The 17380-nt window shown below is 50.4% G+C and overlaps 1 protein-coding gene across 1 annotated transcript in view; it reads right to left on the bottom strand.

Annotated features, from left to right (window-relative positions):
* Window positions 1-17380, bottom strand: part of SH3PXD2B (SH3 and PX domains 2B) — a 118430-nt gene that overhangs the window by 21245 nt on the left and 79805 nt on the right. The window contains exon 5 of the mRNA XM_065409781.1: window positions 15313-15404. Coding sequence (XP_065265853.1) covers window positions 15313-15404 — 92 coding nt within the window. The remainder of the gene's footprint in view (window positions 1-15312; window positions 15405-17380) is intronic.

The raw sequence follows: 17380 nt of genomic DNA, 5'->3' as shown, positions 1-17380 counted from the left end.
TGTAATCAGTGACCTCCTGTGTAACACAGGCCATAGAACTTCCTCCATATAACTCCTAGAGCAGATCTTTTAGAAAAACATCCAATCATGATTTTAAAATTGCCAGTGACAAAGAATCCACCACAACCCTTGGTAAGTTGTTCCAACAGTTAATTATTCTTACTGTTAAAAATGTACACCTTATTTCTAGTCTGAATTTGACTAACTTCAACTTCCAGCCACTGGATCATGTTATACTGTACCTTTCTCTGCTAAACTGAAGAACCCATTATTAAATATTTGTTCCCCAGGTAGGTACTTCTAGATCAGGGGTCGACAACCTTCCAGAAGTGGTGTGCCGAGTCTTCACTTATTCACTTTAACTTAAGGTTTCGCATGCCGGTAAGACATTTTAACGTTTTTTAGAAGGTCTCTCTCTATAAGTCTATATTATATAACTAAACTAGTGTTGTATGTAAAGTATACAAGGTTTTCAAAATGTTTAAGAAGCTTAATTTAAAATTAAATTAAAATGCTGATCTTACGCCGCCGGCCCACTCAGCCCGCTGCCAGCCTGGGGTTCCGTTCACCTAGTTCGGCAGCGGGCTGAGCGGGGCCTGCGGGACCCCGGCTGGCAAGGGGCCGGCAGCTGGGACCCCAGACCAGGGGTGCAGGTGGGAAGGTGGGGGGTGGGTGCAGGAGCTCCCGTTTGGTGCTCAGGATGGGGGTGGGGATGTGGGGGGGGGTGCAGGAGTCAGAACGGGGCTGGAGGTGTGTGAGGAGTTGCAGGGGTCAGGGCAGAGGGCTGGGTGTGTGTGAGGTGATGCAGGGGTCGGGCGGAGGGCTGGGTGTGTGGAGGGGATGCAGGGGTCAGGGCAGAGGGCAGGGTGTGTGTGTGGGTGTGCAGGGGTCAGGACAGAAGGCTGTGTGTGTGTGTGGGAGTTCAGGGGTCAGGGCAGGGACCCCAGACCGGGGGTGCAGGAGCTCCTGTTTGGTGCTCAGGGTGGGGGTGGGGATGTGGGGGGGGGGCGCAGAAGTCAGAACGGGGCTGGAGGTGTGTGAGGAGTTGCAGGGGTCAGGGCAGAGGGCTGGGTGTGTGTGAGGTGATGCAGGGGTCGGGCGGAGGGCTGGGTGTGTGGAGGGGATGCAGGGGTCAGGGCAGAGGACTGGGTGTGTGTGTGGGTGTGCAGGGGTCAGGACAGAAGGCTGTGTGTGTGTGGGGGGGGGGTTCAGGGGTCAGGACAGAAGGCTGTGTGTGTGTGTGGGAGTTCAGGGGTCAGGGCAGGGACCCCAGACCGGGGGTGCAGGAGCTCCTGTTTGGTGCTCAGGGTGGGGGTGGGGATGTGTGGGGAGGTGCAAGAGTCAGGGCATGGGGTGTAGGGGGGCTGGATATGTGGGGGGGTGCAGGAGTCAGAACGGGGGCTGGAGGTGTGTGAGGGGGTACAGGGGTCAGGGCAGAGGGCTGGGTTTGTGTGAGAGGGTGCAGGGGTCAGGACAGAAGGCTGGGTGTGTGGGGGGGTCAGGGCAGAGGGCTGGGTGTGTGTGTGGGAGTGCAGGGGTCAGGGCAGAAGGCTGGGTGTGTGTGGGGGGGTTCATGTGTCAGGGCAGAGGGCTGGGGTGCTCGGCTCGTGGGGGTGCTCATGGCAGGGGGCTGGAGGGGATATGCCCCGTTCCCACCCCTTTCCCCAGGGCCCCGTCCCCACCTCTTCTCTGCTTCCTCCCCGGAGCAGCGAGCACGCTGCGGCTCGGCTCCACTCTGCTCCCCCTCCCCCTCGCAAGGGCGATTAGCTGATCGACGGCAGGGAGAGGGAGGGGAGGGGCAGGAAAGCACCACGCTGGGGGAAGAAGGGAGCTTGGCTGCCGGCATGACCAAGCTTCTGCCTCCTGCCCCCGCAGGAGAAATCGGTGGGCAGGGGGGCAGGACCCCAGCAGGCAGCAGTGTGCCATCAAAAATCGGCTCGCGTGCCGTCTTTGGCACGCGTGCCGCAGGTTGCTGACCCCTGTTCTAGATCATAATCCAATCACCCTTAACCATCTCTTGCTTAAACTAAATACACCTCTACCCCGATCTAACACGAATTCGGATATAACGCAGTAAAGCAGTGCTCCGGGGGGGCAGGGCTGCGCACTCCGGCAGATCAAAGCAAGTTCGATATAACGTGGTTTCACCTATAACATGGTAAGACTTTTTGGCCACCGAGGACAGCGTTATATCAGGGTAGAGGTGTAGATTGAGCTCTTTGAGCCTATCACCATAAGGCAGGTTTTCTAATCCTTTAATCATTCACGTGGCTCTTATCCGAACTGTCTCCAATTTATAAACATCCTACTTGAATGGGGGTGGGGGGGGCGCGCCAGAAGTAGGCACAGTATTCCAGCAGCGGTCACACCGGATCCAAATGCAGGGGTAAAATAACCTCTCCACTCCAACATGAGATTCTCCCATTCATGCATCCAAGGAATGCCATTAGCCCTTTTGGCCACAGCATTGCATTGGGAGCTCAGGTTCAGTTGATTATCCAGCATGAGCCCCCAAATCTTTTTTAGAATCACTGCTCCCCAAGACAAAGCCCCCCCATCCTGTAATTATGGCCTACGTTCCTTGATCCTAGATATATACATTTACATTTAGCTATATTATAATACATATTGCTTGCTTGTGCCCAGTTTACCAAACAATCCAGATCATTCGGAATCAGTGACCTGTCCTCTTCATTGTTTACCACTGTCCCAATTTCTGCATCATCTGCAAACTGTCAACTTTATCAGTGATGATTTTATGTTTTCTTCCAAGTCACTGATAAAAATGTTAAATTGTGTAAGGCCAAGAACAGATCCAGGCAGGACCCCACTAGAAACACATTGGCAAGATGATTGTTCCGCATTTACAATTATATTTTGAGACCTTTTTAATCCACTTAATATGTGCCATATTAATTTTATCTCATTCTATTTTTTTATATCAAAATGTTATGCAGTACCAAATGAAACACCTTACAGAAATCTAAATATATTCCATCAACACTATTATCTTTATCAAACACATTTGTAATCTCATTTAAAAAATCAAGTTAGTTTGATAGAATCTATATTCCATAAACCCATATTGATTGGCATTAATTCTATTACCCTCCTTTAATTCTTTATTAATCAGGTCCTGTATCAGCTGCTCCATTATCTTGCCTGGGATCGATGTCAGCATGACAGGCCTATCTATAATTACGCAGGTCACCCCATTAAATATTGGCACAACACTAGCTTTCTTCCAGTCTTTTGGAACTACCCCAGTGTTCCACGACTTATTGAAAATCAACATTAATGGTCCAGAGAGTTTCTCTGCCAACTTCAAGCTCTTGGATGCAAGTTATCTGGACCTACTTATTTAAAAATCTCTAACTCTAGTAGCTCTGTTTAACGTCCTCCCGAGATACCAGTGGAATGGAAAGAGTGTTATCATCATATGATCAAACTACATCATCTGTTGTTTTTTCCCAAATACAGAACAGAAATATTTATATCCCTGCCGGAGAGGGAGCATTGCAATTTCTCAGGGTGTTGAGATTCCCTCAGGGACAAGAGACAGCGGTTGCCCAGTGTATTGGGGGAGGTCAGATTCTTGAACGCCAAACCCAAACACCTTGCTAGATACTACTATGGGAAGGAGGGGATGTACATCAGGGTTTTGGGAGCAGATGGTCAGAGCAGGAGAGCATTTCACAAGGGGTGCAAGAGGGTTTGGTGGGTAGGGGGTGGAAATAAGGTAGCAAGAGGGCTTGTCCTGGAGTTGGGGAAGGTATTGGCAGCATGGGGGGGAGGGGGGAGAGGCAGGGGAGAGGGTAACCACATATCCCCTGGCCTTCCAGTTCCACTTCCACCATTTTCACTTTACTAAGGAACTTAGAGTCCAGCTAACTCAGCCGTGGGGCCCATACACAACTACCCTGTGAGTACAATAACGTCTAGGGCATTTCAGCATTTAAAAAACACCCAGGATGCCAGGGCAGGCCCCCAAAACCAGTATGTTCACAATAACCTGGGACACCTGGCCAGCTTTACCTGTAAGAAAATTTGCCAGCATGTTCATCAACTGCTAGTTGTCTGCCCATATTTCCAAGAGGGCAACCCTGTGCCTGACACTTGTGGTAATTACAGGTCTGTGGGGACTAAGGCCTTGTCTACACCCAGCCGCTAGTTCGGCGGCTGGGAATTGAAGTTCCGGGTTCGATTTATCGCGTCTGGTCTGGACGCGATAAATCGATCCCGGAAGCGCTCGCCGTCGACTGCGGTACTCCAGCTCGGCGAGAGGAGTACCGCGAAGTCGACGGGGAGCCTGCCTGACGCGTGTGGACCGCGTCTGAACCGCGGTAAGTTCGAACTAAGGTATGTCGACTTCAGCTACGTTATTCACGTAGCTGAAGTTGCGTACCTTAGTTCGAAGTTGGGGGTTAGTGTAGACCAGGCCAGAGACTGTTTTACATCACTTAGCACAATGGAACCCTGATCCCCCACTGGGGCCTCTAGACACTACTGGAATATGAATTAATAATAATCAACCTACCATTTGGCCACCCCTCTTCCCAATCCACAAGTGAATCCTAGGCCGTCTGGATGAAGGAGCGCATATGATGCATCACTCCTTCTATCCTAAAGCAGGAGTAAGACACACACGCAGGCACACGCACGCACTTGCTTCCAAGGATGACAACATCCACAGGGCCAACCTTGCAATACAGGGGACCTTCCCCAGGCTCGCAGTTTCCTGACCACTGCTGGAAGGTGAGATTCAGCAGGCCCAAGAGTTGCTGAGACTGCATGAGAGGCTGAGGCCCCAGAAGCATAGGGCCGCCAAACAGCCATTTCTTTTGCTTGTGAAGTCCATGAGCAAAACAAGCTCCCCTCCCCACTTGGTCTAAGGCCAAATGACGAGGCAGCTCCAGGATCAGTAAGAAAGGGAGCCAGGACAGAGCTCTGCTGAGTTTTCTATCAAACTTATCAGCATTTTAAGAACTTCATTATTGCAAATGTAAAATTTTATTCCCTGAAGCGCTGGGGTGATTCCGGGACTCAGTCTGCTGCCTTCAGAGACCAGCCTTTCATCCTGTCAACATGTGTTTCCAATCTGCTGAGTGAACGCAGAGCCCACGTCACAGCTCGAGAGGTACCCGCCAAGGAACTCTCCCTGACCCTGCCCTTCACTTGGCCTAGCCTGTCCCAGCTCTAAAGGGAAGCAGGTGATCAGGGGGTGAGGGGGGCTGTGGAAACCACCCTCAGCCAAACCACTAAGCACCAAATGGGAACTTCTATGTTTTAACCCCTCCTAGGCCAGGCCCTGATACACCTCCCGGTTTCATCTTCTCAGGGGCTGTGTGTATACCTCCCGCTCCCAAATAAAGAGGGTGGCACGAGAGTCACAGGACAGTTGGGATGTCTGGTCTCCTCAGGTGCTAACGTGGTCTAAAGTCACAACACAAAGGGAAAGGAGGAGCTTTGCTTCTACCCCACAGGGCATGGTTTGCCCTGTTTCTTTACTCTGTGGCTGATGTTCCTACCCTCCTCACCACTCCAGATCCACTTCCCCCGTTCCAGGCACATGCTGGTGGGGAGGGAACGCAGGGGGACCATATTTCCTTAGGCCAGTGCCCAAGGTGAGTGCTCCTCCCCTTCTCACTGTTCCCACAACCACTCACCAGGAGCCTCGTTGCCCAGTCATCTCTCCCACCCCCCAGGCTCAGACCATCCTGGATTAACCCTCTCTTTGGCCCTAGGCAGAGACTGAAGAGGTTGCCTTTCCGCTGACAAAATATTACCCTCACTCTCTGGGGGTGGGACACCGGGCCCCAGGGATTAGAGACCCAGACAGGGCAACACAAAACCGATATTTCATCAACAATCATCTTCAAATTCCATTCCCTCTCCTGCTTAACACCTGTCTGGATATGCCGCTGCTTCCTGCCCACCTCCAGCTTCTTATCTGCCATCTGTGCTGAGGAGCCGAGTTACCCCCAAGCTTCTAGGCTTTGCAAACGGGGTCACTGCCGGAAGGCAAAGCCAGGTGCACACCAGCAGCCTGCCTATCACCAGCTGCTACCTTCCTGCTCTGGAAGCAGCTCGGTTTGCTGGGGATGGAGCTGTGGGGAGAAGGGAGGGAGGCGAGGCCAGCATTGCATTGCTATGAATGGATCTCAATGCATTTTTGCAAGAGGGTGATGTGCATTTCCTCTGATCAGACAGTGCTGGAAGGGGAGAGTTACTATCTTTTCCATCATCATCTGTTAAAAGTGTTACCCTAACTCATCCTCCTCCATCTCATTCCACCGGCTGCTCTGTCTGGATGAGGAGAGCTCGGGAGGGCCCGGGGAGGGGAGGGGGGGCAAAAGGGGGAGGGAAGGGCTGCAATTTCACTTTGCTGCTGGGATGTGTTTGGCAGGAACACAAAGAGCAGCCGGTTTGAACACAAGCAGATCCCAACCCATCACCTCAGAGAGAACAAGAGCTCAGACAAGACAGGAAACAGCAATAAACTCCCAGCAGCCTGCAGTATCTCCCCTTCCCCCACTGACTGGGGAAAGCCAGGCGGAAGGAGCACACATACAGGCCTTCTAGAAAGCCAGAGATTCTTCTAATCAGTGAAAGGGGAAATGGGAAACTCGTTTAGTCACATCAGTAGAATGGTCATACAGCAGGGCTGACTCGACCCAGCAATCAAAACTGTCACACAGGTTCCCAGGAGCTCTTTAAATTGACACACTGAGCCACAATAGCGAGGTGCGTGATTATGGGCTTTGCTAATAATGTCTGCACTGCATGGGCATCCAGCCAGCACTGACTAAACTCCCAAAGTCCTCTCCCAAGATGGATTTTCTAGTTTCTTTGGTTGCTCCAAGGTCCTGATCAGGACAATATGGGTAGCTCTCGTCACTTACAGTTTTAAGTCAACAGGGATGCATTACTTGGGGTTGGGTGTTCTCTGTTCAGTCCACTTTGCTTCTCGCATCTAAAATATGCTGTGAACCAGAACACGCACCCTGGAATTGATGTGTTGCAAGTAGAGAACTTTTTTTTTTTTTAATTACCAATTCCCACACCTACCCCCAATTTTATTTAGGGGAGGGGGGAAAGTGTTTCTGAAGCATCGTTCATTCCACTAGGAAAAACAGTTCCTACAGAAAAATTGGAACTTTTTAAAAGGAATCATTTTGTAACACAAGTGCCATAAAACATCCACGAGGAAGTGGTTCGCTTGTTATCCTGTCCAAGCATGTCTGGGGCTAACAGGGTTCTCACAACATAGTGCAGACAGGGCTCTTGGACATGCTGGTGCTCTAGCCTATGGAAGCTGGTGGTTAGAGCATGTCCTCAGAGGAAAGAACAGAATCCATGTCGACACTGGGTAAAAAAATCTGTGCTACAATCCTGCAAGCTACCCCCATTGTTAACCAGAGATGCTGCTAGCATGGTTCTGCTCCCACTGCAGATTTGGTCTAAACCAAACTCAAGTCCAGCTCCAAGAGGCTGCCCTGTTAGAAAAGGGATCACCCTATAGTTATTTCCAGTTCTTTAATTTCAGTGATGAGATCCCACTGTAGCATTCTGACTTTAGGGGTAGGAGTGAGGGATGTTGGCCTCTGTCCCATAAGGGACTTACCCCTACTGCCACGACTGCCATTTAGGGAGATCGCCTTTCATTGAAGTGTTGGAGATTGTGGTTTTGGAGTTGATTGTTCCAGTCCCTGCTCCTGCACTACGCCCACTTACACCCCAGCACTGCTGTCTGTTTGCAGCAGAGTCCGTTCATTTCTCCAGCTACGACTTCTCTGGATACCAGGACATGTCTCAGATGCCCCTGAATAGGTCCAACTGGCCAATGAGAGCCCTTAGCCAAACCAATATTAGTTACCACGTAATGGACTCTACCACATTGATAAGGATACAAGGGTACCAAGATGATCTCCTCCACAACACTGCACCCCACCTTGCAGGAGGGACCCCAGCATCCTTCACAAAGATCCAAGGACCACTCCCTTCCCACTCCTGTACCTACTGGGATCTGGCCTGAGACACTACACCCAACTTGCCCCCGAACGGTCAGGGCAGATAGGCAGGCCTTGTGTCTGAAGGTTGCAGTACAGCCACTAGCATTTCCATGAGGGTGGACGAACACATGCAAAGCTATTGGGGGAAGAAAGAGCAGGAACATGCTGCCAGTAGAAACTAGCTACATGTTTGCCGCTGGGATTAAACGGGGAGGAGGAAAAGGTTTTGTTCCCTGTTCTACGTATGGAACGTTGTATCTGTGTAGAGTTCCCTTCTGCTGCTTTGGAGCGAGCTCAAACATTCTAGCTTTATCTCCTGACTGCTTCCAGCCCAGCAGCCTGAACCGGGACCTTTCGAGCACAACATATAAAATAAACTTTGTACATTCAGCTCACATCAGCCCTGACTCTTATTGTGGCCCCATTCTCCTGCTGGCTCTCCCACCTCTGATTTATTGGCACTACTTAGTGCCTGTACTCCCTGTCAGGCTGGCTGCAGGAAGCAATCACTTACTGCAGTTATCATTCCAGCTTCCATCAGAGCATGCAGCGCCAGAGCTTCTGGATTAATAGAATAATGAAGGGTTGCTGAAGTCGCCACCAGGCATAACCTCGTTAGTGGAATACGCCTTCATCGTCTGGTCAGGCCACTGCTCATTACCATGCACCTTCCGTCCTGGGCTGCTGCAGGCAACACCCTCCAATTACAGCACTTTGCTCCTTCCAGAGCAGCAGCCCGAAGGGATTCTGTCTGCTATCTGCCTCTCAGAAACTTCAGATTGGCCATCTCCATGCTCTCTCACTACAGGCCTCCCTGCATTCAGGATGGGAAGAAGCCATGGGTGCTAGTCAATCAGTCCCTCTCCATTAGCTTGTCTCCCCTCCGTACACCACACCAGCAATGAGCCCAACCACATTCTCAGAGATTAGCTGTTCTTCTGCAACACTCCATTCAAATGGAAACTATCAACCATAGGCTGACTTGTAGGGAAGAGCAGGGGACATTTACCTGGGACCTGAGCTTGAGGGGTGCCAGCATTTAGGAAGGGAAGAAAGAAGTTAAAATATTTGTCCCAGGCTTTAAATGCCCTCAACAGCCCCACTGCCAGTAGAATTACCACCAGGGCTATGGCTACACTACAGAGCTTGTAGCACTGCTAGTGCAGACGCTCTAAGCTGATGGGAGAGAGCTCTCCCGTCGACTGAATTACTCCAGTCCCCGTGAGCAGCGGTAGCTATGTCGGCAGGAGAAGCTCTCCCATGGACGTCTACATCGGCGCTTAGATCGATGCAACTTACGTTGCTCAGGGAGTGGCTTATTCACACCCCCGAGTGACATAACTTATACCGACGTAAGTGGTAGTGTGTACATAGGCTGTGATGCACATCCCCTTGTCAACACAATGGTGTCTGGGCCATTGCCTCCACACACTGATGAGAATTTACAAGGATCTAAAAGGAATTTAGAGATTCAGGGATAACAAGACTTGCGGGAGGCAGGATAACCTTGTTAAAGATGAGATGTTTCTAGTAATGCTGGGAGAGGACTGGAGGGAAGGCAGCCCTACATATCAGGTGCACACAAACCTTAGTGAAATGCTCAGCATTTGCAATGTAGGATTTTTAATGTAAGTGGGAGTTGGAATTTGATTGTCATTTACATTTCTGCTGCCTTTGGTGGCAAATAAGGGTAGGAGGCACTGGAGAGGCAGCTGCCCTTAGTGGCTTTCAAGTTTCTCAGACCCTCGATGCAACAGGCACAGAAAAACCCCAGGCAAACTATGGGAACTGGAAATTCTAAAGGAGGCTTTGTATTAGTTATCATTTGCCTACAAGTTGATTATGTGGTGACGCTAACAGAGCTGTAACCAGTGGAAAATCTTCAGAAGTTCTAAACGCTAGCACAAGTTGTCAAGAACTACTCCCAAGGAATCTCTGTATCCAGGGGCTAAGATTCATGCACAGAGGGGATCAGTACTTGATATGAGCAAATGACTTTGAAGATCAGAATGGCCAACAGCCTGTGGCCAAAACAATTTGCACAGTGCTTTTCCTGAAGGATGTTGTTTGTTTGCTCAGCAACAGGGGAGGGATGCATATAAAGTAGGTTCATTAGATTTGAGGTTTCTCTGCTTGCCACCACATACCCACCCAGTCACAGCCCAGCAGGCTAAAAGGACTGTGGTTCTCTGACACCACGTATGCAAGTCTGGGTGGTACATACAAACACATGGCACAGGCTGGAAAAGACAAATAACTTAGGCAAGGAATGAAAAGCAGAACTCAGCTTGCCAGCCAGGCTCCTGATTCAGGGCTCTGGCAACTGGTGTCTGGAATTCTGGACATTCATTCCAGAAACAGAACAAGCATAGATTTGATCACATTATCAAAAAGATTCAGGTTCTACTTGCAGGTCCAGAGCACCTCTTCTCCTCAAAGACCCTACTACACAAAAGAGGGAGGAGCTCTGGCTGCAGATTAGATACAGATAATACTTCAAAAATTTTAGCAAGGCAAACTCCACTCCAGCCCTTATCTCACTTCTTAAAGGGACTAAGTCATTAAAGGCTATTTAAAGAATGACCTATCTTGACCACTGCAGGCCCTGTTTTAAGAGCTGTGTTTTTTATTAACACACCATTATTGCATTGGGAGAAAAAAACAGCCTTTTAATCCTCCACTTCAGAAGTCATGCTGAAGATAAGGTAGGTAAGATAATATATTTTATTGGATCACCTTCTGTTGGTGGAAGAGGAACAAGCTTTCAAGCTTAACAGAGCTCTTTCACAGGTCTGGGGAAGGCAACCAGATTGTCTGTCTCAACTTGTATTTAGCCTAGACACTCTAGTAACCTTTCCCAGTCCTGAAGAAGAGCTGCGTGAAGCTCTAAAGTTTGTCCCTTTACCACCAACAGAAGTTGGTCCAATAAAGGAGATCAACTCACCTACCTTGTCTCTCTCAGAGCCTGGGACCAACCTGGCTACAACAACACTGCAAATATGTTGAAGAGAGACAGACAGACAGACATGGTGAAAGGGGGAAAATCCTCTTTACCTCCCAAAGATAACATTAAAGAGAAGGGGTGGAGGAAATGGATCACTTCTTGTCTATTAAGATTGATAGTGTCTCTTTAAGAGTGAAAGTCTCCCCTCATGAATATTACTGGGATATCCGAGCACCCAAGAGAATGGACCCTGACTGCAGATGCCCCCTTGCTTGTTTATTAGATGTGGCCAGGAGACAGGAAGTTCCTTGAGAGAATGGATGGAAAGCTATCAGGGTGACTAATCTTTTCCCCTGATGCTTCCCCTTGTACAGAGCAGGGGATTATTTTAACAATCACTTTGGGTATTTCTTCACTGTAGAGTTAACCAGGCTCCTGCATGTTGGAGCCTTGAGGTTCAGCTGGCGAGGATCATTAACAGCTGAATCCCTTAACTCACCAATGGCTTCTTGCCCAGGACTTTCCCAGCCTCACTATGGGAATTCTCTTATGCCACCAGAAAGCTCTTTCAAATGAGGAAAGACTAATCCCCCACGTACCCCCCGTCACAGTTCTCACGGCACATGTCGGGCACAAGAATCCAATGACTTGCCTCTTTCGAGGGCTGCAGTTTCAACAGGATTTTCATCCTAACAATTGAGAGAAAAACCCACTTCCCTATAATCCATGTGCTGCTAGGCCTGTGGGACCCAGAGCTACAGCCACCATTCCTTCACTCATTTCACTGGGCAGAATCGTATGTGAAATAAGTAGGTGGGTCTCAGTCCAGAGGTTCCAAGTACGGGATGGGCAATGGGGACTCAACTCCCTTCTCACCATTAGGAGTGGTCCCTCCATGGTATGGAAGGAGGCAGCTAGCACATTGGGGTAAAAACTCAATCGCTTCACCTCCTCCAAACTATTAGAGATGCACAAGGCTCCACTTCAGGCTTTGTCCTAGTGTCAAACTGGAAGAAATGGAGGGAGAGAGGGATGGGCACTAAGCCATTTCTACACTAGCCTCTTTTTCCCACTCATGCAATTTTCCACTTTTGCTCCTGCCAGCGATGGGATTGTGTGTGCAGAGCAGGCCTGAGGGTCTGAGCCACAGGTTAAGGAAGGGTTAGAATAAACAGTGGCTAGTGGCTGGCAGCCACCAGGGGCCTGTCAACATTAGTGTCCCCATCACAGTTGCCACTGCTGGAGCTGCATCACTGGTAGCAATCATGGGAAACTGTATGGAAGAAATATCTCATGTAGAAGAGGCCTAAGGGGATTCAGGAGCAACTCCTGAAGGTGGAGAACGGACTCACCAAAGGCAGCAACAAGAGGAGCACAAACTACAGGAGGCTACAAACAGATAGATGGAGGGATGGCCACACAACCTCCTTCCATCCCAAAATGCTACCCTCTGCAGTGACTAAATTCACCACTAGCATGAGGAGATCCAGCTTCATGGAAATGTACCTGCTGACGCCCGCACTAAAATTTGGCTCCAGGTCTGTGGGTGGTATGAAGTAGGGGGATCTCTATCCTTGCCCAGAGAACCAGGAAGGTAGGTGTCACATGCAGCCCCAAAGACACCAGAGCTTCTCCTCTCAACAGACCTTGCTCCCATTGAAGTAAGTGTGAGTTTTGCCATGGGACCAGGAACAGGCGCCGAGCCATTAATGAGAGCAGAAGGGGACTTTCCGTCAGCCAGAGGCTGCAGAGGGAAGGGGGTAGGCAATCAGGGGGCCAGTGGTGCCACCAGAATGACAGCTTTGCTTGGCACAGAGTGTGCTGACCTATCCATTTTTCGCCTCCCAGCCGCCACTGCATAAAAAGCCGCCTTCTTATTTCTTTCATGGCCTGGCTCCCTTTCAACTTCCCAGAGAAAGTATTTATCTCTTTTATGAATGATGACATCCGGCCAAACCCCAGACACACCACTATATTGGATCCACCCCAGCCGTCTGTCCCTGATTTTACATCGCTATTGGCAACCTGGCAGCCTGTCCATGTCGGGCTGGCAAAATGGCTCCCACCAATCTCGCCAGAGGAGACCCTCAAGGACTTTTATTCATTAACGTTTTGAATTGTAGCTAATAAATACCCCTGGAGCATTCAGGCTGGGATATGAAACACAACAGAGATGTCCTTGAGACACCACAGCAGCTCACTGCTGGAGGAGAACTGACAGGAGAGGTCTGTTGAGCCCTCTTCTCCTCCCCTTGAAAGGACAGCACATGGGGAGAAGCGACCATGCTGCGTCGGCTAATTCTACAACAGCTCAAAATGCGGCACGACTCCAATCTCACTCCCAAACTGCACGGCACCAAGAGCAGTTAATCTGCCACTTGCTGCAACAGCCAAACCTTTATAAATGCAAGCAAAACACACGCAGCGTGTGCCACATGTGAGTGGGGCTGTGTATAGGTGCTGAGAGATACACACAAACCAGGGCGCCGTAAGGGACACTCTCAAGGTACAGTCTTAGCCTGGCCCCAACACCAAAGCACACAGCTTTGTTTACATTTCAGTCAGTCCCTTTGTTTTCCTTCCTGTTTAGCTCCCTCAAATGAGCACACATCAGGTGCAGAGAAGAAGAAAGTTTGGAGCAGGGGAGAGATCTTTACATGCCAGGCCTGCAGGAGCAATACCTCCAGAGCAGAGTCAGCTGGGGCGCTAACGTGGGAGACAAAGCTCCTTTTAAGGAGCTGCCACCCCGCACCGGTTCAGCTTTTTTTAGATGTGTGTCCTGGGGTTCTATATGTTTGAATTGGCCCCTTGTTTTTGTGACAGCCTCCATACCCTATGCCAAGTTCATAACCCACAGATCAGGCAAGGGTGGATAATGGGGTGCATAAAAGAAGAAAGGGGGATGACAATCCTCAATCCCCCTCTCTCCCACAAGGCACCATCTGTGCGCATGTTTCACCAACAGGTTCACTGGGTGGATTTGACAACCAAACACCATCCAGAGAATCCTGACTTTATTTATAAACTGTCCATAATAGGACCTGTCAATGTTGGAACAATCACAGAGACCACCCCGTCCTCCCAACACCAGGAACACTGGGAATCCCAAGCCCCTTGCCGCAGCAGACTCCTAGATGTTCATGAGATACTGCTCATGCAAATCAGTCTTCTTAGGTCTCTCACTCACTCCCATGCTGCTCCATTAGCTGATGGATGACGGAAGGGGTGAAAGGTTAACTGATGAACAATAGCTTGGGCAGGCTGGATGGGAATGCCAGCTGACAGCAAGCTATTAGTTAATGGACTCTGGGGCCCTCAGACCAATCTAATCAAGTGTCTGCTGGCTGGGGAAGGAATGATGACAGGACAAGAAAATAAAAACAGGAGGCCAAGGAGAAAAAGAAATAAATAAGCTAAAGGTTGGGGGAAGTTACAAAAGGAACAAGCACAGCACTTAACAGGAGACATGCAAAACTCAATGTTCCTTCACAGAGAAAAACAAAATCCTTTTAATCCCCCCCACCCTCCATGCAATGCAAAACAATGTCAAATTATTTTACTGCCTTTTCTTGCACAATCAGTCAATCTTCCTCCATTGCTCAACCTTAGGTAGAGCTGCATACACAATCTAAGGAGAGACAGCAACAGGACAGAGAGGGAAGCTGGTGTTTGTATTTATGCTCTGGGTGATTAATAGGGGCTGGAACAAGTAGCTCATAGTCACAAGACTAGTAACTACACAGGGTTGCATAAGACACGCAAGAATCTCTGCACATGTTCCTTGTTTCCAATGGAAAGCAAGAGTCAGGCATTGTTGTGGATGGCTCAGGGGACTGGCAAAGGGAGAGTCTTTATCTCTAGGCAGAGATCATTAATAACTGGAAGTCGCTCCTGTCTGATGCCTGCTTGGCAGTTCCTACAGGAAAAGAGTTTGAGTTTCCCAAGTGACTGTATCAGAAAAACCAGCACCTCTATTAGCATGAAGTGGCATCTGGGTTGGCAAGCTCAGCACTGAGGCCAAGGATTCAGTGGCTCCTGGAGAAAGCACTTCCACCTCATCACTAGCAGTAGACATTCCAGGGGAGGGCTGAGACGCTCTGGTAGGGAGCAGTGTGTGAAAAAAGCTTGCATGGCCCCGGTTCTGTGACTAAACAAAGAACTTCATTCTCCAGGGATCTCAAACCAGCACCTTTCTTGAACATTACATTCACAGGCAGGTTGGGGATTTGTTCATGGATCTCAGAGCGTCTTCTGAATGTCACAGTGATCAAGGGGGTTTTATCTGCAGCAGGGGATGCAACCACCACCAGAGCAATTCTGCAGAGCAACCCCACTAGCTTGTTGTAACCAACTTACTCTTTGGGGGGATTCAGGTCTTCAGGTCTTGTCTCGAAGAACTGAAGAACCTCCTCACACTGAGAGATGTAGGGTGGCAGCTGGATCAGAGCCTGTGAATGAAACAAAGAGATTGAGAACATGAAGCTAGAGACTAGTCCCAGAGTCTGAAAGGATTTTGGAGGCACGGCCTTCAGTGTGTGTGAACAGCCGGGCAAATACAGGAAAGGCTGCTGGAAGAAACAGGCACCACGATGCACAGAACTGTGGCGAGCGCTATAGTGAATGTCGCAATGCACCAGAATGGAGTAAGTCACTTACAGCCTCCGGTTTCAGCTGCTGCATCTCTGGGTAAGATGGCAGGGTGCAAAGGGGAGTAAGCAGATGTTGACCTGCAATCCAGGCTACCTTTGCCATTTTAACTGTTCACCCCCACCATCCAGGGTATCCTTAGAGTCCCTGTAACAGCTGCCTCCCCATCAAAATAGCCATCCTTCTAGCTAAGGCCTGGCTGAGACTCTCCAAAGCTCATCACTGTCCTGTGTGCAGAGAGCCAAGCAGTTCATGTCTTTCAGGGCAATAGGGCCTGGCTTTGATGCTTCTGGTTAGGTTCAGGGCCCTGGGACCATAGGGCCCATCAGCACTTTAGAGATTTGTAGAGTCCTCTGTCTCTCATAAGCCCTCTGCAGAGCAACTGCTACTCAAGAAGAGGTTGTCTGAGTGGCAGAAGGGGAGCCCACAAACACCTCGAGCAGGGGCTGGAGAGCTTTTGATAGTGTTATTATCAGATAACAAGTGTGGAGGCTGGAGTTAATGAGCGGCACCGCATCTGTCCCCCTCCCTCCCAGGAAGCCTTCTGCAGCAACACAGGTTTTAGAAGTGGGACTCGCCGGGTGAGAGAGAATGAGTGCGAGCAATAATGTAATGGTCTCTGCAGAAGGTGGAGGAGATGGTGTCTAGAATAGCACACACATCATTTCCCTTACTGTCTCAGCCCAGTTGAGGCTGGAGGGGAGGCAGACTTGGCTAGGGCTCTGTAATACAGATTTAGGCAAAGGGGACACATGTAGCTGCACAGTGCTCATTGTTGGTGGGGGGGTGACAAAGTGACATGTCACAGGAAGGAGGTTTGGAAGCAGGGCCCACCCTGATGTATGACTGACAGCCAATCCTTAGCTTCATATCCACAATCCTCCCTCAAAGGGCTCTGAGACAAGAATACGAACAAAATCATAACAACCTCAGCTTGCCCCCGCATCAGGAACACAGCAGCACCCCAGGCAGCTCCCAGAGGCAGACCTGAGTGTTTATTGGCCTATCTGCTCTGCCCCCATAGCCTTTCCCAAAACAGGCCTGCCTAGGGTTGCCAGGTGTCTAATCGCACAAACCCAAACACTCTTGACCCACCCTCTGCCCAAGGCCACACCCCTGCCCTGCCCCTTTTCTGAGGCACCACCCCCACTCCATCCAGCCCCCCTCCCTCCATCACTCCCTCTCCCCCACCCTCACTCACTTTCACCAGGCTGGGGCAGAGGGGTTGGGGTGCAGGCTCCAGGAGGGAGTTTGGGTGCGGGAGAGAGCTGGGGCAGGGGGTTGGGGTGCAAGAGGGGGTTCGGGGTGTAGGCTCCAGCCAGGCGGTGCTTACCTCAGGCGGCTCCCGGAAGCGGCGGCATGTCTGGCAGTGGCTCCTAGGCTCACAGGCAGCTCTGCGTGCTGCCGCTGCCTGCAAGCACCGCCCCCGCAGCTCCCATTGGGCGCAATTCCCCATTCCCGGCCAATAGGAGCTGCGGAGTCTGCCCTCGGGGCAGGGGCAGCACGCAGAGACCCCCTGGCCGAACCTCCTCCTAGGAGCCACTGCCGGACATGCCAGCCACTTCAGGGAGCAGCGTGGAGCCAGGGCAGATAGGGATCCTGCCTTAGCCCCGCTGCGCCATCAGACTTTTAGCAGCCTAAAATTTCCCGGATTGGCTTCAGTAGCCTATGAGAGATGGAGCCCAATTCCGGGAGACTTCCGGCCAAACCGGGAGGGTTGGCAACCCTAGGCCTGCCATTGCACTGATCACCACCACAGCCAGGACAGGCAGAGCCA

The sequence above is a fragment of the Emys orbicularis genome, chromosome 8, assembly GCF_028017835.1.
Source record: "Emys orbicularis isolate rEmyOrb1 chromosome 8, rEmyOrb1.hap1, whole genome shotgun sequence".
NCBI lineage: Eukaryota > Metazoa > Chordata > Testudines > Emydidae > Emys > Emys orbicularis.
Note: the sequence above shows the minus strand (reverse complement) of the source record. Positions and strands in the feature narration are given on the sequence as shown.